At 34.6% G+C, this 22,136-nt stretch overlaps 2 protein-coding genes across 7 annotated transcripts in view; one reads left to right on the forward strand and one right to left on the reverse strand.

Annotated features, from left to right (window-relative positions):
* LOC106875270 (probable flavin-containing monoamine oxidase A) overlaps positions 1 to 8,595 on the forward strand; it is a 28,742-nt gene extending 20,147 nt beyond the window's left edge. Inside the window, exons 6-12 of the mRNA XM_014923357.2 lie at positions 567 to 656; positions 1,767 to 1,857; positions 2,197 to 2,297; positions 2,941 to 3,114; positions 4,095 to 4,282; positions 6,537 to 6,624; positions 7,082 to 8,595. Coding sequence (XP_014778843.1) covers positions 567 to 656; positions 1,767 to 1,857; positions 2,197 to 2,297; positions 2,941 to 3,114; positions 4,095 to 4,282; positions 6,537 to 6,624; positions 7,082 to 7,273 — 924 coding nt within the window. The 3' untranslated portion in view covers positions 7,274 to 8,595. The remainder of the gene's footprint in view (positions 1 to 566; positions 657 to 1,766; positions 1,858 to 2,196; positions 2,298 to 2,940; positions 3,115 to 4,094; positions 4,283 to 6,536; positions 6,625 to 7,081) is intronic.
* A 3,791-nt stretch (positions 8,596 to 12,386) lies between these two features.
* Positions 12,387 to 22,136, reverse strand: part of LOC106875263 (rab GTPase-activating protein 1) — a 120,644-nt gene continuing 110,894 nt past the window's right edge. For all 6 annotated transcript variants that reach the window (XM_014923344.2, XM_014923343.2, XM_014923342.2 and 3 more), the window contains 5 exons: positions 20,663 to 20,773; positions 19,956 to 20,060; positions 19,745 to 19,828; positions 19,583 to 19,654; positions 12,387 to 17,572 (listed from right to left, as the gene is read on the reverse strand). In XM_014923344.2, coding sequence (XP_014778830.1) covers positions 17,261 to 17,572; positions 19,583 to 19,654; positions 19,745 to 19,828; positions 19,956 to 20,060; positions 20,663 to 20,773 — 684 coding nt within the window. In that variant the 3' untranslated portion in view covers positions 12,387 to 17,260. The remainder of the gene's footprint in view (positions 17,573 to 19,582; positions 19,655 to 19,744; positions 19,829 to 19,955; positions 20,061 to 20,662; positions 20,774 to 22,136) is intronic.

Below are 22,136 nucleotides of genomic sequence, written 5' to 3' on the forward strand. Positions count from 1 at the left end.
CGGATGTCGGGGCGGAAACCCACGCCAGTTATTGGGCTATTGAAAAAAATGCTCAGAGTTTTATCATGGCTACCAAATAATTGTCAGATATTATATTTACAGATATATATATATATATATATATATATATATATATATATATATATATCCCAACTGATTCATCACCCACACAACACACTAATCTTTCACTTCTAACTATTCCATAACTGTTTCAACAACCACACAACATATTAATATTTCACATATTACAGAAAAGTTCAAAGGAAGTTTTAATAAATTCAGTTGCCACAAAAAGTGTAGAATCTAATTCTTCAGCCCTTGCTCTTTGTCAGAGAATGAGAATGTGAGAGAGAGAGTAGTGCTGTTGTTTTTGTGTTGTAGGCAAACATAAAAATCTCCACTCCTCATGAGAAATGGAATTCTCAAACTCTCTTATGGCCCTATGGATTAGGTTACTATATCACAGGTTACTATATTTTCTGAATTTTTACTTTATATCACATATCTCCTAAATGTCTCACCACTCACAGTATTCTAATCTCGTACAAATTATGGCTCTGTTTCAGGGAGGACTTTACCAATTATCAAAGATGTTAAAAAAGTATATTGGAAAAAAGAATGTTGTCTTAAACTGTCCAGTGACCCACATAATCCAGGTAAAACCCATTAACAATAAAATGGATAGGAAGTGGTAAAAGAAGTTGAGATTTCAGTTCACTGTAATGTGTTTATTGTTAAAAAGATATCAGACACAACAGTCCAGTAGAGAACAACAGGGTAAAGGAAATCAAAGTCTTTTCATAAAGTGACATAGTTGTTGACTGTTGTTGGAATGTGAAAATATGAGTGTGAGAGAGAGAGGGAGAGGGAGAGACAGACAGACAGAGAGAATGGAATCCAAGTGTCAGCTTCCATAGATTTTAAAATTTTAAATCAGTAGATTAACGCAGGTAGCTTGGCCACAGAATCTCATTGTTAATGAGTTAAGCTGTCAAAAAAAAAAAAAAAAACCCCTAGCTAAATATCAGATAGCAACTGACATGAAGTTGGCTGTAATCATTTCTGTTTTCCTCCCTACTTGCTGTCTTGGTGAAGGAGCTTATATTAGGGTTGACTGAGTTGCAACCAACAACCTTGGCTGATCAGTTCAATACTGAAATCATCAGTTCTGAAGAAAATTTATTGAGTCTCAGTGATTAGCTTTATGTTGATATCATTACTCTATCTGATGAACAGTTGAAAAAGCCAATCTGATATGTCCATTTGTTTAGTACAAAATGTCCTAACTGAAAAAAAACAAGTTCCAGTTCCCAAATTCAGGCAGTGACTTTCTGTAACTGCAAACCAGGTAATCCATAACCCCAGTAAGACCCATTTACCTTTTAATTTATGGCTGGTTCAATCTGGTGAACATATCTTACCTCGTTAATCTTTAGTTTTTATTAACATGACATTGTTTTTCTTTAGCTCTAAGTCTGTGCATGTCATAGTGGGTGATACCACTCTCTTTTAGAAGCACTGACTAGTAGTGATTAATTTTATAGGGGTATAAGGGACAGAGGGGAGCAGTAACAGTGATTGATGCATCTACTATTTTTAGTCTTTGTTTCCAATTTAAATATTAACTTTTAAAAGCATTTTAAATGCAACATTATAACAGACTAATTTTTAACCATAATGTATTTCAACTGAAATAAAATCTAAATGTTTTTCCTCTACTTCTTATCCTATTGCATTGCCACAAATTCTATAATGATGCTATCCAGTCTTCCAAAGAAAAAGTCATGATTGTCACAGAGAAACGTTTACAAGTGAATTGCAGTCGAGTAATCTTAGCAATTCCTCCTCACCTTTCAGGTAGTAACAATATTTACCTATTCCATTTTATTCTTCACCAATGTCTTAATTTGTCTACATATGAGTTAGTTGGCTTACACAAGATTTTCGATTTCATAGCAACGGTTGTATATGTGTATTTAAATACAATATGAACTTTGTGCATATGTGTCAGATATAAAAATGTGTGTTTATGTATGTTTGTAAGTTATAGATTCTGTGTTTGTGTGCGTGTGTGTGTGTGTGTGTAGGATACATAGTATTTGCTGTTTGTGCTTATATGTAAAATATATACATAATGTGTGACTGACAGACAAAGATGTATGTCAATGTGAATCAGAATTTTTTTTTGTTTTACAGCCAAAATCCACTTTAGCCCTGATTTACCATCCACTAAACTAACTGTTCTAAAGAACGTGCCACTTGCTTTTATCATCAAGTTTTGTATCACTTATGAAGAGGTAAGACAAACCAATATTAACTAAATAATAAGTTTAATAATTTCAAATGCCATGAGGATTGAAGAATGTAACATTTTGGGAGCTCTTGCCCTATGTCAGACCATGGAAAACAGAAAGTTAGGCATAATGTTCAGTATACAATTGCTTCACTACTTACACCACAATATTGTATTACAATGTTCAGTACACTAGTGTTTCACACTACTCATACCACACCTACTCACATTATACTGCTGTTCAGTACTATACAAATGTTTCACTACTTACAGTACAACCAATGCTATATCACTGTTTTGTAATGTTCATCATTGTATTGTTATGTTCAGTACACTTCCTGCATCATAAGGTTCAGTACAGTGCTATCACTGCCAACTATACTCAACATCCTGTTATCAGCACTACATTGCTTTATCTGCTCTCTTTTATTTTAAAGACAAATTATCCATTTGTACTTTATACTTGTCATCTCGCCTCATCTCGTTAATATAATTTATTCTAAAACTTTTACCAAAATAAGTAAACTGAGCTTGGTTGAACTGACTTAGATGAAAAAAGATATGGCTAATTTCAGAATGGAAGATATAGAAATGTCTTCTTTAAACTAGCCTTTTGATAATGACTTGGTGTTTATTTTGTTTCATAGGCTTTCTGGAGCAAAAATTCTACAGATAAATCAAGATATGGCTTCCAAAGTATGATTGAAGAAGCAGAACATGGTGCCATTGGAGTTGTGTATGACGGAACCTCGGCGAAAGGCTACCCAGCATTAGTTGGATTTGTTTCAGTTAATCGAGGAAGTGTGGGAGAAGAGAAAAACGTGAGTTATATCCCTTCAACTAGTTTTAAGTTGCTAAACAAAACGATTAACCTGTGTGCAACAAGCTAGCAGAATAGCCTCAAAGTGTAAACTCAGTTTTATAGAAATAGTAACCAAATTCCTTCATCTTAAGAAAAAAAAGTATGATTTGGAAGGACTCCCTAGATAATAGACTCTGGAGTACTCTATCCCTAAAAAAGAAAGGATTGTTACAGCTACAATGCCCTTAATTGTAAGTCTGCTTGACCTGGGGCTAAATAACAATGAAGACAATGGCTTGTTCAAACATCATTTCTTAAATAAAGTGTTGCAGTTTATCATATAAATACACATTATTGAAATGTTATCATGATGAAATTTATGAATTTTGGATATATTTTGTAATATTCTTAACAGGACATGATTGGCTTAATTTTATACAGTCTGAATTGCAAAAGTTAAAGTTTTATTGATTCATTGACACACACCAACCACACCAACATATGGTTGCTAATGCCAAATGGACTTAGGTACAGTTGCATAATTAAGATGTTTCCTACTCAACTACATGCTTTTCGGTTCAATCCTACCACTGGGAACATTATACAAGTGTCTTCTACCATAGCCTTGGAGTCAACCAAAGCTTTATGAGTAAAATTTGGTAGACAGAAACTGTGTGCAAGCTCATCAGAAAGACAATTCCTATTCATGTGTAGCAGACTTAGTCTGTCATCAGCTTAACACCCACATGGTCCTCATGTGTGGTTAGCAGATTACTTTTGTAGCAAGCATTTGAGTTAGGTCTCCAGTTTGAGGATAACTTCCTTCTTCCAATTACCATTTTTGATGGAGTCTGTGAAAATGGTCATGGGCACTACCTTTAATGTTTTTAAGACATGTAAAAAAAAAAATTAAATGTTAATATGTTAATTAAGTTATAGGATGAGACAGGTTATTTAGCCATCTTAACTTTGATATCATTTATTGTATTTTACTTTCAGCCAGAAGACAGACAAGTTATCTTATTGAATATTTTAGAGACTTACTTGGGACAAGATGTACGAGATTTCCTTGAATTTCAACAGAAGGACTGGTCAACTGAACCCTACAATGGAGGCTGCTTCCTCAAATACCTTGTGCCAGGATCAACACGATATTTTAATCAAGAATTACGAGAACCATTTGATAGGTAACTCACCTGGTTTTTTTTTATTAAAAAAAGGAAAAGATGTGTGTTGTTTGTAAAGAGGTAAGTACCTAACTCACATGGAAATAGATGAAACTGGATGAAAAAGTCATTAGGAAGATACTAGGGACAGAAGAACATCATATTCATACTTTCTTTATGCTATAAAGCCTATATTTCACCACTTTTGTAAATTCCAATTTTAAATTATACTATAATTTCCAAGAACTAAAGCTGTGACACATTAGTTATGATATGATACTACTGGTCTTACAAGATAACATGGCATATTAATGTTCCTAAGTTACAATTTAGGACATCATAACATATTACTAAGTCTAAGATATGACACACTGTTGCTTTGACTATATTTGTATTAGTGTAGAAATGTATGTCTCAATTGTCCACAACTTGCACTGATACTACCACAACCATGCTCCTCTGAACTAGCATACCTCCCCCATTCAGGTCTACCTGACATACTCTTTCTCTTATCAACTCTACTGTGTCTCACTTTGCAGATCGCACACTAAGTACTTTATCCTGTCCTTCCAACCAGAGTAGTACTCTATGCAGCACACACCTTACTCATATTTTTCCTATAGATGATTAAACTGAGTATTAGTTACATTTATCTGAACAATCTTAGTGAACCTGTAAAGATCATAGTCACTTCTCTTACAATTAGCCCTTAAAGAAACAAAGATAGATTGTGTCCTTAGATTTTACATACCTCCTCCCCTCACTGATAAAGTTAATTCTCAGTCTTAACTTCTCTAGAAATTTGCCAGTAAGGCAAACTTGAGAGCATAAGTATGTTAATAACCCAACCTGAATATACACACCTGATCTTTTTATTATATAAATAATACTGCCTGAGTATATACACCTGATGTTGAATATTTAGCCAACACAACCTAAATGTACACACCTGAGATTTATGAAATTAGCAATACAGCCTGAATATATTAGGGGTTCAGAAAATAGTTGCATTTTTTCACCACTATGAAATATGAATCAACCAATGATATCAGAGCCAAGGTTGAATGGGTGGAAACTGTCTAGATAATAGTACACCATCTCTTCTACCCAGCAGTGTATCATAGTTATTTCAGTAATTAACCCCATGGAGGATAAGAACTTTATAAAACAACATATTCATCATTGCTTACTGTATGAGTTTTGAAAGAAAAATATAGCTACAGAAGCAATGGAAAACATTGTGAAGTGTATCCAGATGCAGTGAAAGCTTGTACATGTCAGCTGTGGTTTAAAAAGTTTAAAGATGGTGATTGTGACATATCCAACAAGCCTCACTCTGGAAGATGACCTTTTAACTGAAGCTATTACATTGGATCTATGTCAAAGCTTCAGAGATTTAGCACAAAAATTTAATATGTCATGTTCAACTATCTACAAACACCTCTAGCAAATTGGGAAAGAGAGAACTTGGGTTCCACTTGAGCTTACGCTTGAGAACCGAACACAATATTCTGCCATCTGCAACAGTCTTCTAACCAGGAATAACAAGCTGCATTTCTGCAGTGCATTGTTACAGGTGATGAAAAATGAGTTTTGCATCACAACAGAAAAGGAAAAAGACAAAGGTTATCACGTAATGAGAGGCTAGTGCCAACACCAAAACTAGAACTCCATCCACAAAAATCCTTGCTCCATGTTTGGTGGAACATGAAAGACATCGTCCATTACAAGCTACTGGAACATGGAAGGACCATCAATGCAGATGTTTATTGCCAACAACTTGATCATGTAAATGAAAAATTACATCAAAAGTAGCCAGCTTTGATAAACAGAAAAGGTGTTATTCTCGAGCATAAAGCCAAGAAAAATAAGATCGTTAGGATGAGAAGTACTTCCACACCCTCCATACTCACCTGACTTAGTACCTACAAATTTCCATCTGTTCAAATCACTAGAACATTTTGCAAGAGGCAAAACATTCAGAAACAGAGAGTAAGTTGAAAGTAGACTTTCAGGCTTTATTTCAGGAAAAGAAATAGGTTTCTTTGAACATGGCAGAAAAAAGTTACTTTCCTGTTGGGCTGCAGTCATTGAAAATGATGATGATTACATTCCTGATTAAAACTATTCAGATAAACATAGTTTACATTGATTTTTATATCATTTCTAGTAAAACACAATTACTTTCTGAACACCCTAATATATACTGACACAGCCTAACTATACACACTTGATTTAAAGAACAGTTTCATGAATGTACTACTTTCTTTTACAGAGTACATTTTGCTGGAAGTGAAACAGCAACAGTTTGGTGTGGTTTCATGAATGGTGCCATTCAATCAGGATTTAGAGCTGCAAGAGAGGTACGTTTATTCTTTTATTCCTCTTTTGACAGAATTATGCTAGTTCATTGTTCCTCTTCTAAAACAGAAGAATATTAATTATTTAGTTCTCCTCTGTAACAGTAGAAGCATATTACTTATTTATTCTTTCTCTAAAATCATAATCTTTATTTTAAAATTTATCTAAGCTTGAAAGTTCATTGGATCTTGAGTAACTACTGATTCTCCCATGAAAAGTTGTCAAGTGATGAAATCTCTCTGCAAACAGATTTAATCAGATGGAAGTGTGTGTGAGTGTGGAAGGATGTGTGTATGTGTGTGTGAGAGAGAAAGAGAGATAGAGTGTGATCTAATTACCCCAGTGCTACATTATTCACCAAAGCATCTATGAAATGTCTAGATAACACAATATACTTCATATTCTACATATCTTCCTGGAATATGTGCCAATATATGTTAATGTTGATTTCTCTTCCAGGTTCTCCAGAATCTCAGACCAAATCTATTAACAGATGGCATTGAAAAAGAGGTTTGCAGATATCATAGCCACACTCCATTAAAACGTTGGTCCAAAAACTGGATTGCTGCTGGAATTGGTATTGGATGTTTCACAGCAATATATATGATAACTCAAAGGAAACAAATACAACCTGCTTTAATATTAATATAACTTGAAGCATTTTATTAATCTTGGCTAAAACAATGCAACACACTTTTAGAAATTGTCTAACGACTGTATCACTATTAAACACAAAAAGGAAAGATGGTGGATGACACAACAGTAGCACATTGACGAAAATGCCTGGTGGTGTTTATTTAAATCTCTTCACATATGAACTTTTAATACTATGTTTCATCTTTTGTTTCGCTGAGACCATGCTGCAGTGCATTGTTACAGGTGATGGCCTTAAAGAATTTTAGTTGAGTGGATTGACACCAGAACTTATTTCATTTTTTGGATTATTCTATCAGTCTCTCTTGCCAAACCACTAAGTTATGGGATGTAAACATACCAATACGGGTTGTCAAGCAGTGGTAGGGGACAAACACAGACACAAAGAGACATACACACACACACACACACACATATATATATATATATGTATACAACGAACTTCCTTCAGTTTCTGTCTAGCCAATCCACTTACAAGGCTTTGGTCAGCCTGAGGCTATAGTAGAATACACTTGCCCAAGGTGTCACACAGTGAGTGAACCTGGAATCATGAGGTTGGGAAGCAAACTTTTTACCATGCAGCCATGCCTGCTGAAGTTGTTTCTTTTCAACCTTTTTTTAGAGTCAATAAAATAAGTACTCATCAACTATTGTGGGAGAACTTCAAATAAATTGACTACATCCTGCAATAACTTTGATAACTTTATGTCAATGTCTGAAATTATTAAATGGAATGATGACAATGACAATAAGATCAAGTGAACATCTTTACACCAGGGAAAAGACATGTTACTTTAAGGTTATTTTATTTTAAAAATTGGAATTGGGAGAATTACCAGCTACTCTAATACTCGATGCCAAAACATCTGCGCACTTCTGATTTGCTACTCACATTCATGCTACATCATTGGCTGGAAATATAATCAGACATTTTATTTAAATTTACTTTTGTTTTGAAACAGAAATTCTAAGAAAATTAAACTCATTTCAAATATAGGTACAACACCAACTTTCTGGACACTAAATGGTCTGGAACCCTTAATAATTTGCACTGGTTTATGAGCAGGAATTTCAAATTCCTGCAGCTGCCAGACTAGCTTACTGATACCTTGCACAGACTAGTACCTTGCACAGTACAGTATTGATAAACTTGTATCATTTATACTAATGTACAGGTACCTGTGTATCATTTAATTATGTAAGTAAATTTAATACTCGTTTTATTTAGAGTGTGATCACACAGGAATATGTAATGGCTTTGGAACCAAGAGTTCTGGAAAATTGATGTTGGACCTGTAATTAATTTCAATTACTTTCAAGCATAGTTAGCATTCATTATTATTGTTGTTATTGCAATTATTTGTTTCAGATCAGCAAAGACTTACATGATAGAAATTGAAAACAAGTTACTGTTCAAGTATTAGAAATCAAAGATCAGTCATTCACAGAGATGCTGTAGCCTCTGATCCACAGATATGCTATCTCCCTTCACTGCCTTTTCTATTACTACTAAAATGCCCCTGCTCCTGGGTCATTATAGTAGCTGTAGAACTTGTGTGAAGGTGCAACTTTCAAGTCATTTATATCCAGTCTCTGCACTAATCATTATGCAATCTTTTCTCCTCAGAATGTCAGATCATCATCGGAATTCCCTCTTAATATTCGTCTTTCCTATTGTTATCAACTTGCAACAGTTTAAGCAGAGTATTAACTGAATCAAACTCAGTAATCTTGTAGGGCCTGCAAAGATCATGGACACTACTCCTTATTCCAGATTTAATGAATAATAAAGAAAAATAATATTAGTCCAATATAGATATCTAAAGTAAGAAATTACATTCCTCAGAACATTTCCAATTCTTCAATAACTCAAATTTTTCTTCTAAAAACTAAACTTCATTTATTAGAATCCTAAGAAATGTAAGCTAGCATACCCTTGTGAAACCTGTCGTTCTTCTCATTTTCTCTTTCAGTACACTTATATATTTTTTTACTTGTCTCAGTCATTTGACTGCAGCCATGCTAGAGCATCACCTTTAGCCAAACAAATCGCCCCCAGGACTTATTTTTGTAAGCTTAGTACTTATGCTATCAGTCTGTTTTGTTGAACTGCTAAGTTACAGGGACAAACACAGACACATACATACATATATATATATATATTTGTTTATGTATATATTAATATTATCTGTTTTAAAAAAAACCTTTGATAATGTAAATATGTTAATAGTTACCAGAGGTAGCAAAATTACACTAGAAACCAAGATATCACAGCCGTTTTACAGGTAGAGATACCAAGTTAAAGTGATACATTTATATATATATACGATGGGCTTCTTTCAGTTTCCTCTACCAAATCCACTTACAAGGCCTTGGTCGGCCAGAGGCTATAGTAGGAGTCATTCACCCAAGGTGCCATGCAGTGGGACTGAAACTGGAACCATGTGGTTGGGAAGCAAGCTTCTTACCATATAGCCACTCTATGTATATAATATTTTTTGAAATAATGGTTCTCAAAGTACATCTAACACAGCTAAAGAATAGCATGAAAATATTGAGTCGAAAAACTCAATATTTACATGCTGTTCTTTATAGATGTATTTGATGTGCTTTGAGAACCATTATTCCACAAAAGAACTATACACATTCTCTCAAAAGTTTATAAAGTTCTTATGGTGTCAACAATATATGTCTATGAGTATGTGTGGATATATATATAAATGTGTGTGTGTAGTGTAAGCATGTATATTGTATTATCATCATCATTTTACATCCTCTTTCCAGGACAGATTGTCACCGTCCAAGTTAGTTCTTATTCAAATATACTGTCTCCTCAATGGTTTGGGAGCTGCACCTCACTTCATTCCAAATTTGGCATGGTTTCCATACATAGATGCTCTTCCTGAAACCGACTACTTTACCAAGTATCCTAAGTCCATTTTATTGCAGGGGTAATACTAAAGAAGCTGTCATGTCTTCAATAAAACTAAAATATCCTTTTGATCCTGTAATGTCTCTGTTATTTTGAAGACAGTGTGACCAAGTGGGGTAAATAATAGAGAGATAACAGCAGGACCAAGATGAGTGAGTAGGAGAAGCAAGGGATTGATTATAGCGAGAAAGTAACTAAAGAGTGAGCGTGAAGTGATGGAACAGTTTACAGTCCTGGGTAGAGTAATGGAAGAGAGACAGTAACGGTCCCTACGTGTTAATTGGTATTGGAGAGTGATGGATATCAGTAACAAATGGCCTTGAAAAGAGGGTGTGATAGCTGTCAGTTTAGTGTTACATGGTTGTAAAGATTGTCTGACATCCATTCTTGAGTTATGTGGGTTTTGTAAAAGTGTGCTGAGTTTTGTTGAAACATATATGGCCTTCCACTGTGTACTTCATCTTTCCAGGGCTTAACAACTGCCTCTAGTACCTCAATGTGTCTAGCAACATTAATTCTTTCATGTGGAAAGATATGAGATGAAAAGCTATGACCTTCATCACTTACCACTCCTAAAACCATCACAGTTGCTGGAAGCTTAGTGTGCATTACTCTGGAGATGTCAGAACGATTTGCACATAACTATCAGTTACTCCTGTTAGACTTTCAGTCATGCTCAAAGTTTTTCTCTTCAGAGAAGAACCAAAGTATGCCATGTTTGTGAGGATTTTTAAACTTGTTATACAGACTTGGTATGAATCAAATGGTCTTTCTATATCTTTCCAATAAATCATTCCAACACTTGGAAGTTCATTGATAATGTTTTGAATCCATAGGATGAATTGAGGTGTTCTTATCATGTCCAAATGTTTAGACTATTTTCTTTACTCTGATACGAACATGTTATCTGCCATGGAAGATGTGGAAAAAGTTAAAACCTTTCAATTGGTTTCTAGTATTAACAGTTGCTTGTATGTCATGTAGGCAGGATCTGATCGTGTGCAACTTTTACACATTTTTAGGGCTGCCAGAAAAGATATGATTAGTAAGAGAAGCTAAATACCAGTGTTCCATTCCATAGACTATTTGAAACTTATAGCAAACTAAAGAAAGCAAGCAATTTCAGCTTGGAAGGAATGTGTACAAACGTATAAACAGAAAGAGACAAGTATGAAGGTTACTAAGAGCCCAATGTATGAGTTTATTTGTAGTACTGTACAGTGCCCACCAAATGTCAGTAATTTCTACAGTAATCTTCTCGGGTATTTAATACAATTCATTTACATCTAGCAAAAGGCACACATGCAAACATAAACATGTGTGTGAGTGTGAATAGCTTGAAATTTTTACTGAAATTCTACTGATATTGAAATACATGTGTCCGAGTTGTCATCCATTCAGCAGCCATTGAAACAGTGATCAAAGAGTGCTACACCACATGACCTAAGCTGACTCAGGAACATCATATAATGACAGTCAAGCTTCTTTGAAACTCCTGGATATTTTAGCACTTAGATTGACAGCCATCAGACATGATTTCAGTCTGTGAAGCATTGAATAATGTAGATTTAAGTTAGTAGCTGTTAATACAAATGTTTAATCACTTTGTCATGTGTTGAACATCCTTTACTCTCATCATTTGTACACCAATCTGTAGATATATATGGGTGTTGGGTGTGTGTATGAAAACAAGATTATGTGGCAGTTTTTATAATTCTCATTTAAGTTTCTCAAACTCTCAGATGTGAAATTATATATTACATCACAGAGTGATGTTTCAGAAGGGAATCTGTCTCTGATGTAATGGAGCATTAGTAGCTCAGTTGACCACTAGTACTCCTGTTTATACATTCTAGCTTATGGATGGCTCAGTTTGGCTATTGGTACTTATATGGTAAGACAATACTAAACCTAAAACATTAACAATGCACACAACAAACATCAATAAAACTACACTAGACAATGCTTCACATACACAACTGTGGAACAGAGAGTAAAACCTGAAAGAAAGACTGAGGAAAATTATTAAAACAGCAATACAATCATATTTTAATTGGATATGTCTGTGTGCATATATATAATATATATATATATATATATATAAATATATATATGCATGCACACATACATACACACACTCATTCAAATTAAATTTATTGACATTGTATACAACATACATACATTCAGATTTAATTTATTGACATTGTATACAACGTAAAGATTTTTATATAAACATGTGTATGCATGTGTATATAGTTAGAATTTAACAAGTAAAAGTTGTCATGTATATATAAATGATATACAATATTTTTCTCTGAGCTTAGCAAGCTGTCTGAATAGTTATCAACACACCTGTAGAATGTCTAATATAGATAACAAGTAAATTATCTTTCAGAGATCAATCCGATCAGTGTTTATTTCAAGAAATCTATCCCCTTTGTCTTAGCACAAATTCAAAGTGAATGCTGTTATATTGCACAAGGCTTTGATTCAACTTTAATTTTTGACATAAAATCAAACAACAATGGCATAGCAATATATGTGTCTATGTGTTTTATATACATATAATAATAATAATAATAATAATAATTGTAGATCCAGTGTAATCCAAATAGGGTAATCCAAGAATTAGAGGGTTTAGGTCTCTGTCAACATGGTAAAAGATCCAGTAGAAAGGTCTCCAGAATGAAAAAAAAATCAAAACACTGAAAACTGCAGTACTCAGTGTAAAATACTAGGTTTACACTGTAAGGAAAAACAAGTGTAGTATGTTTTAGACAATTGTCCTTCTTCAAAGAAAAGAAGTGGAAAAAAGAAGAAAAAAAATCCCTGTGACTTTGACAACTGTAACATTGGTGCCACAGAACTTTCCTTTTCTTCTCTGTCTTTTTTCCTTCTTTTAATTCCAAGTAGGACCATTGTCTAAAATAAAGAAAACTTATTTCCTCTTTACAGTGTAAACCTAATATCATATACAGTGTACTTCAATTTTAATGTTTTTCAGGGTTATGATTTGTTTTTCACTTGAGACCTTTCTTACACACACACACACACACACACACACATATGTATAATCTACACAACATATCCAGTTTTGTTTTACTTATGTCTGTAAACCAAGAATTACTTGTGTGTGTGTTTTATCCATTAAGACAAGAAGAGAATGAAGCTGGATGTTTCTCTATGCTGTTGTTAAAAATGCATCGATAATGTTCTTTCTTTAAAGAGACATTAAAAAATTACCATTGCAGCTTAATTATGTCAAAATACAGCCAAGTAACATAGAAATTGATACACAAAAATAAATTGGAAGTATTCATTTAAATGAAACAGATAGAAAAATTTCATTTTGGTGACAACTTTTTATTCCAAACTGAACATCTTTCACCCTCTTCTGAAAGCAATTCTAATCCACATTATAGCCCCTGAGGGTCAGAAACAGTAGCAGTCTAAGCCAATTCTAATTAACATTACAGCCCCAAAGGGACAGAAACAGTAGCAGTCAGCTAAGCTTGTGTAGTATTTTCAGCCAGCAGATGGTGCAGACCTGTTTAGATCTATCCTTGTCCATAACTTCATCACTAAATACAGACCTCAGCTAACCAAGGTGGAAGTTACATTTAATTTCAGTATACACACAACTACTCACAATTAACTAACCCTCATAAAATGTTAACATATCTTCAATGTTTTCTATATCTAAAATGTAGAACCAAAAGGAAACAAAGCTGATAAAATACAATTCTATAAACTGAAGTGAATAGAGAGCAAAACATAACAGTGTTATTACTATAGTTGTTGGTGGGTAGGTTGAAATTGGGAGCAAACTTCAGAGTGTAATGTGGAGGTAGCCCTCACAGAGTAAAGGTTAGCTCTTTTCAAAATTAAACAATTGTACAAGAATGATGGTAGTGGTTTAGGTTGGCATTTGAATGTGGGTTAGATCAGGTTAATAAGTGGGGTAATTCCTAGGAATTAGGAGCCTCATCATAACAGAACAGGTGTAGCAAGATGCAAGGAGGGTATGATGAGGCTTATGAGTTTCTATGTGAATACTTAGCACTATGCATCTAATGCATTGAACATATATTGTGGTGTCCACCATGTAGCAGTGAACATGTAGTTATGTATCCACCAAGTATCAAGTAACTATGAACAACATGTAGTGTGCAGCTACATGTACACTGCTACATGATGGATGGTACAACATGTAATACTGTAGTTACTATGCAACAGTGAATGACAATGTTGCAGTGAACATGCACTACTGTAGTTGTAAGCAACAACTCAGTTGTGTGGTCACTATGTAGCAGTGAGCAACACAGTGGTGCAGCCACCTCGTAGCAATGAGCAACATGCAATATTGTAGCCACTATGCAGCAGTGACTCAGCTACCATGTAGCAGTGAGAAACATGTGATATTTTAGTGAAGACAGCTGTATGACTTATGGTCAAACTGTAACCAATTGTACAGCTGTGGTTAAACTGTATTGAAAGGATGTATTGTAACATACAACACACTAATATAAGGAAGTGTGAAACCTGTGTCACTATACAGTACAATATTGTAGAGAAGTGTGACACATACCACAATACAGTATTGTAGGAAATTGTGACAAGTGTGTCACCATACAACACAGTACTGTAAAGAAATGTGACACTAATGTCACCATATTTCACAATATTATACAGTGGTATTATAAATTTATGTCCCCATACAATACAGTATTGTAGAGAAGTGTGACACCAAACAGTACAATATTGTAGACAAATGTAACGCCTGCGTTACTGTATAGTAAAGGAAAGGGGTGTGTTTTATGGCTTAATCAGAAGAGGAGGGGCAGCACCCATGAACTGTGTAGGGCCTAAAAGACTGGCGGTGGGAATGGTAGAATAAACCACAAAACATTTGGGTTGCTGCAGTGCAAAGTAGCTCATCAGTATGTAGGGGTGTCATCAGATCAAAGACATGGTCTGAATGCTTATAACAGACTGGATTCTGCTAAAGAGTTATATTTCTGCTATTATACAGTACAGTATTTTAGAAATGTGACATCTGTCTCACTTTACAGTACAGTTAGACTGTACTATGTTTAAAATACTGTGTAATATTTTGGCCAAATTTAATTAATATCAGTGTATTGGTCCTACCATCTAGACAACAAGATAGATTCAGTTTACATGGGTTGAGTTAGGGTTCAGTGTGTTGGCTAAATAATGTATATTAGATAAATAACATGTGTTGGTTAAATAATGTGTATACATTAAAATAATGTGTATTTATTAAATAAAGGATATTGCTTAAATATTACAGGATAAAATAGATATATTAGGAATAAACAGAATTTGGGAGAAACAGTGTAAGGCATCATGAAGCTGATATGATTGATGTTATGAAGGTTGTCAACAGATAACTGTCACATGGTGGTGCTCCAGCAGGGGCACAGCTGGAATCATTAAGAGAGGTACAAAGGACATACTACAGATATGTAGAAGACAGTTATATACTTGGCAATTATACAACAGTTGAATTATAGTCATAAACTACAAACATACATCAGTCATACAACAAATACTTCAAATTGCCTTACACCACATCGGTCATACAACCATTATATTACAGTTATGTAATAGACATACCCCAGTCATACAATAGACAATCATCTAGCAGTCATATATTATCATATATATTGGATATAACAGCCAAACACTAGTCATATATCAGTCAGTTATACAACAATGTCTGAATTGTTGGTAAAGTAGAAGAGAAGAGATTTTGGAAGTAACTGTGTGTATGAATGTGAGAGAAGCAGAACAATGATAGAAGACTGATAGATAACAGCTGTGTAGAGATGTATTGAAAGAATTAAAACACTGTCACTATATGATAGAGAGAAATAGAGAGAACTGCTGCAATCTCCCATGGTTTTAGTCAAGCTTTCATTGATAATAATAAACTTTGACCCTTCAAAGTGAAGCTGACTTGCTTGTAGTCTAGCTGAAATATACCACAATGTTGACAGTGTTCAGCAGTTGTCATTGACGACCAGTTTACTGTTGCTTTCCATATTGTCATTAGTCTGGATTAGCTTCTAACAACTGATACAGTCAGATTAGATGGAATATAACAGAAAGCTTTCCAACTTGAGCTTAATTACACAAACAAATGGTAAACTGGTTCATTTTATTGCCTGCTAGAATGCTAATACAAACTGATAGTTAAGCATTAATAAAATAAACATTTCATTAAAAAAAACAGCTTCCTTTGTATGCTGAAAAGAAAATTATTGAGTGTAGTTTGCAAAAGACTTTAACCAAACAGTTTTAAAGAGATCTTTGAAAATAGAAATGAAATAATATTCATTCTGTTCTAAAAGTAACAACTTTCTTGCTTTGGAATGAGAGATATTGAGCTCCAATAAGGAACTATGCCATCTCTTCAAGATCAGATATTTACATAGGAATGGCAAATAGGAAAAAAAAAATAAAGTAAAACAATTGTTCAATAACTAAGAATAAATTAAGTTTTGACAATTTAAAATGGTGATGATAAATAGAACTGAGAAGTTGAGAGTCAAAGTAATAGAAGCACCATTTTATAGAGCAGCTGACTGCCTAGAGATAGTTAAGTTGGGGAGAGGGGAGCAAGAGACTAACAGTTCCAACCACTCATTAGGTAGAAGTGGGAGGTTTGGAGAGAAAGTCTCCCACCAATCTAACTCTATGTTGGATATATCAGGCTTGAGCATTAGAAATGATCAGAGCTAAAGAAATGGTACAAACATAATGGTGTTTCATGTGGCTGTGTCTATGATAGAGAGCAGCAGCACTGGCCATGAAAGTATATAGACAGGATGGTAATTCTGCTAAACCAATCATAATATGAGGCTAGCAACATATGACATGACGTAACCAACTGGAAATGAAAAATAGTAATCCATAAATAAGAACAATAGAGCCAAGTATGTTATTTAACTTCTGACAAGTGAATCCAGTTCATTAATGACAGGCCAGAGAAGAAAATAATGGCCAACAAACAGTTGGAATGTTTTTTATTCTTTAATATCTTTCTTAGCTGTGGCTTCTCGGAATGATGTGATTGTTTTCTGGAACCATGTATTCTTGGAGGCTTGTAATTCAGAGATGGTTGCGTTCAGCTGATGGGTGAGGTCCTGTGTCTTACACTGTGACTCCACCAATGCCAGCTTGGTCTGAGCCAGCTCTAGCTCCAATTCTCGTACTTGACGTTCCAGTTCAACAATGGTTGGATTGATATCTTCAGGATCCATTTTTATGTCGCAAATTTTCAGTTTACCGCAATCATCAAACAAATTACCACAGCTGTCACAGGATTTTACAAGATTCTAGAATTACAGAAATAAGGGAAAAAAATGAAAATTTTAAAACTGAAATAAATGATAAAAGATAATCAGAGGCAAACAAGAATTTTTCAGAACTATAACTGCAACTGTTATAACTACAACATTTGTCATTTGATTTTACAAATGTGATATCAAATAATTCTAAATTGAAAACATTGATAAAATATATTATTTTTTAAATGTATTTACCCATATTAGATCTAGATACTGCATATTTTGAATGTCAAATAATGTTAAGATTGTATCAAAATTATCTAAATAATGTTAATATTGTAATTAAACTTTATCAGATGATGCTAAAATTGTAAATCCATCTAATGCTGCTAATATTATATTTAAAAATACATTCAATGATATTAATATAGAATGTAAAAACCCATCTGATGGTGTTGATATGCATATAAAATTTAGTCAGTGTTTAACACCTAAATACCATAAATGGAGGAATGGTTGGTTACAGTAGTGATGTTGATGTATGAGAGAGCATGCACAGTTATAAGAACAAAGGATGGGTACACCAATGAATTTAATGTGAAGGTTGGAATGCATCAGGAGTTAGTATCAAGCCCACTACAAGTTGTAGTTGTGATGGAGATACTTGCTTTATACTTAAAGGAAGGTTTACCATGGGAGTTGCTGTGTGCAGATGATCTGATGTGATAAGTCAATAGTATGAATGGATTGAAGAAGGTGAATAGATGGAAGGAAGGTATGGAGGCAAACAATATGAAGATGGGTACGAGAAAGATGAAAGTGGTGAAGCATATGGTGAGGCAAGGCAGAAAGAATAGGGGAGTGGTTGTGTGCTATGCACAGGAAAGGTGTTAATATACACTGCATTAAGTGTACAATATGTACTGGGTAGTGTGAGAGTATTAACTTATGTGGCAGCTACATTTAAATGTATGATGTCTATGGGAAGAGTTGCAGACAGGAAGAATGCTGAGCTGAATTTTAGAAGTTGTATGAAGATGGAAGGTATGAAAACATTTTTACAGCTAGAAGGAAAGTGGAACAAAGAAGGTGAGCTGGACTCAGTGATGATAGAATAAGATGTGTGTGAAAGAAGTTCTACAACTGAGTGGTGTTCTGATGAGGAGAAGAGTATTGCTTAAACTGAAAGGAAAGATGTATGCCGCATGTGTGAGAAGTGCTTTGGTTTATAGGAGAGAGATATGAGTAAAGAACACAGAGTAACAGAGAAGGCTGGAAAGAACAAATAAGGAAATGGTTCAATGGATGGATGGAGTATCACTGACAGAGAGGAAATCAATGATTTGCAAGAAATGACATGAATAGTGTCAGATGTTATGAAAATAAATGAGGTGATATGGCTGGGTTACATGCTGATAATGACTGTGCAAGAGGAATGATGGATTGAATATGGGAAGAAGTAGAGGAGACAGAAGACTAAGAAAGAAATGGTTAAAGATGATAGGAGAGGAAGGTAAGAAAGGCAAGGTGGTTGGTGGAGGGGGGTATTGATGAAGAGAAGAGCAAGGGTATTGATGAGGATAGATGTAAAGGGTAGGACAAAACAGAAAAGACCATCATGTGGTTTGCAAAACTAAACCCTCCTTAAGCAAGGAAAATGGCCTTAAATCAATCGTTATAGAATCAAGATCCATAAGCATACCATTTTTAGATCACATAGATTTATGACACACACAGTAACATTCCATTAGGAACATTCCCAATAGTAACATTCCATTTTGGATCCAATACAGATGTGATACATACAACAACATTCCATTTTAAGTTAACTGACTTTGAATTTTTTTCTTTCTGATTTACTTAGATGGTGAAAGTAATTTTCAGTTTTCATAGTATTAAAGATAATCTACAGGATAATTACAGCATTAATTAATCTCTAAGATAGATTAACTTGACCATTTATATTGTAATAATCATTATATTCCCAAGTAAAGAAGACTATATTTATAAATAAAACCAATAGCAATGAAGGAAGTAAATATTTTGAGTAATGATCACCTTTATCCGTTGGACTTCTTCTTTAGATGCAGTCTGCTGTTTCTCTAATCTCTCACTGAGCTGTGAACAAATCTGGAATTGAAATAAATATACAAAAATTAGTAAAAACTTCAGTGTTGTACAAGAGTGTTGTCAATAGAAAAAGTAAAAACACTAACAGACCTGTTTATAGTCATTTATGATGGCACTATTTCGGTTAATCTCAGACTCAGTCCTATCCAGTTCTCGACGACACATTTCTTTCACCTATAACACAATGAAATACCATGAATAACTTAATAAAGTAAAATCTGACAGCAATTGGACATATTACAAGGATAAACACAAACACTAGCTTTAAACTGTCTGAAGTTTAAAAGCCTCCTGAACTTACCTGCTGTGATTCTAACTCAAGTCGACGTTTTTCTTCCTCAAGTTCTGTCAACATCTTCTTTGTCTGGTCGCAGTCTTTCTCCAGTTGGTCACAGCGTATTTCACTCTGATAAAAGTAGAAATTACATTCTAGTATATATCACATACTTTATTGAATCAACTGTAGTAATGTCCACCACAAATCAAGCTAACATTCTATAAGACTGAAGACTACCATTCATCAGGCTAACTAACATTCCATAGAGTTGGAGATAATCTTTCTTTTCTTTCCCAAAGTGCTTATAAAAAGATACAATTAAATCATCACTATCATATCCACCAATAATACCACACACATAAAATAGTAGTAGAGGTGTAAACTCCAGAAACACATGTAGAAGAATAGCAACCATTGTGACTTTGATCAGATATTTTGCTCAACTCTACTGTATCTAGTCCTAGAACCTATAAACTCTCAAGAAAATTGAACAATGATAAAAAATAAATGCCACACAGAAATCATATTGGAGAGAATAGCAGGGTCTTCCATGGGCATATCACATGCAATATCCAGATAGTACCTAAATACTGCAGATATACTTCAATAGGGCCAAACTGAGGCTGAACAACATATTACTTTCTAGAACCTGCTCAAATCCTACTATACTAATAGTAACAATAACAACAACAAGAGTAACAATAAATTAGTAGTAGTAGTAATAAGATTACCAATTCCAGATTATTGCTGAGAGTCAACTTGCTCGTAACCAGTTCATGTGCCAAATCATCATTTTCTTGTTCTAGTCTCAGGTTCTCTTCCTGCAGTCGGTAGTTCTCACGCTGAAAGAGTTTACAGATTTACATACAAACACATACGTGTGTAAGATGGGATGAGAGAAGGATAACTAATGACAAAAATGAAGGTCAGAGGTATATAGTCGATACAGTTAGTGGCAAACAAAGGTCAGAATGGTGGCAATGACAGATATGGGAGGGTGCTCAAGGCAAAGGGACATTCAGTAGAAAATAAAATGGTATGGACTGGTATTGAGAATGCAAGATGGTGACAAAAGAAGTAGTCCCAAGAAAAGGGATAAACATTAGCACAAAAGGGAAATGAAATATGTGCAGTTCTACTCTCACGTGATTATAGCAGCTGAGTAAATAGTGCCATAGTGATGGAGGAATAGGTACTATGAAAATGAGTTGTGGGGAAGGCTTGATAGGGATAGATTGGGTGTTGGGGTGTAGGCATAAATAGTATGCGTTTAGGACCTCATTTTTACTGAGATGAACAGATCTTCTTGAACATGGTAAATTGCCAATCATATTGATCTTTGTCATCTTCATGAGGCTCAACATCTTGAAGTTGGTCTTCACTACTTCATCCAATGTTTTCCTGGGTCTCTGTCTTCCAGAGATTACATCCACATTTAAGTAATCAGTACCCATATATCGCATGGCCATATATCGCATGGCCATATATCGCATGGCCATGCCAGCACAGTCCTTTATACATTACATCTAATGTCTCTTATGCTCAATTCTTCTTCTAACACATCATTTGCACACTGTTGTACATGAACACTGATGTGTGTGTGTGTGCGCGCGCGTGCGTGCGTACGCATGCATCCATGAATATATAAGAATGAACTGATTTTTTTCTAGTCTCTTACACCTGTAAAATTATTGCTATGTGTTAATATTAGTAACACCAACAAATGCTTCGGTCGGTCGGATGGATGGATGGATGGATGGATGGATGGATGGATGGATTATACATATATAAATATGAGCAGTAAAAATTTATAGATATTATCTGTATGTTTTATATTTATTCAAAGCTGTATCTGGGCGACCAAGTTAGTTGTGGGGGTGGGTGCGCTGAAAGTGTAGCTGCTAGAATAAGAATAGCCTGGGCAAAGTTTAGAGAGCTCTTACCCCTGCTGGCGACAAAGGGACTCTCACTCAGAGTAAAAGGCAGACTGTATGACGCATGCATACGAACAGCCATGCTACATGGCAGTGAAACATGGGCTGTAACTGCTGAGGACATACGTAAGCTCGCAAGGAATGAAGCCAGTATGCTCCGTTGGATGTGTAATGTCAATGTGAATACCCGTCAGAGTGTAAGTATCTTGAGAGAAAAGCTGAACATTAGAAGCATCAGTTGTGGTGTGCAAGAGAGACGATTGCGCTGGTA

This window comes from Octopus bimaculoides, chromosome 2 (assembly GCF_001194135.2).
Source record: "Octopus bimaculoides isolate UCB-OBI-ISO-001 chromosome 2, ASM119413v2, whole genome shotgun sequence".
Taxonomy (NCBI): Eukaryota; Metazoa; Mollusca; class Cephalopoda; order Octopoda; family Octopodidae; genus Octopus; species Octopus bimaculoides.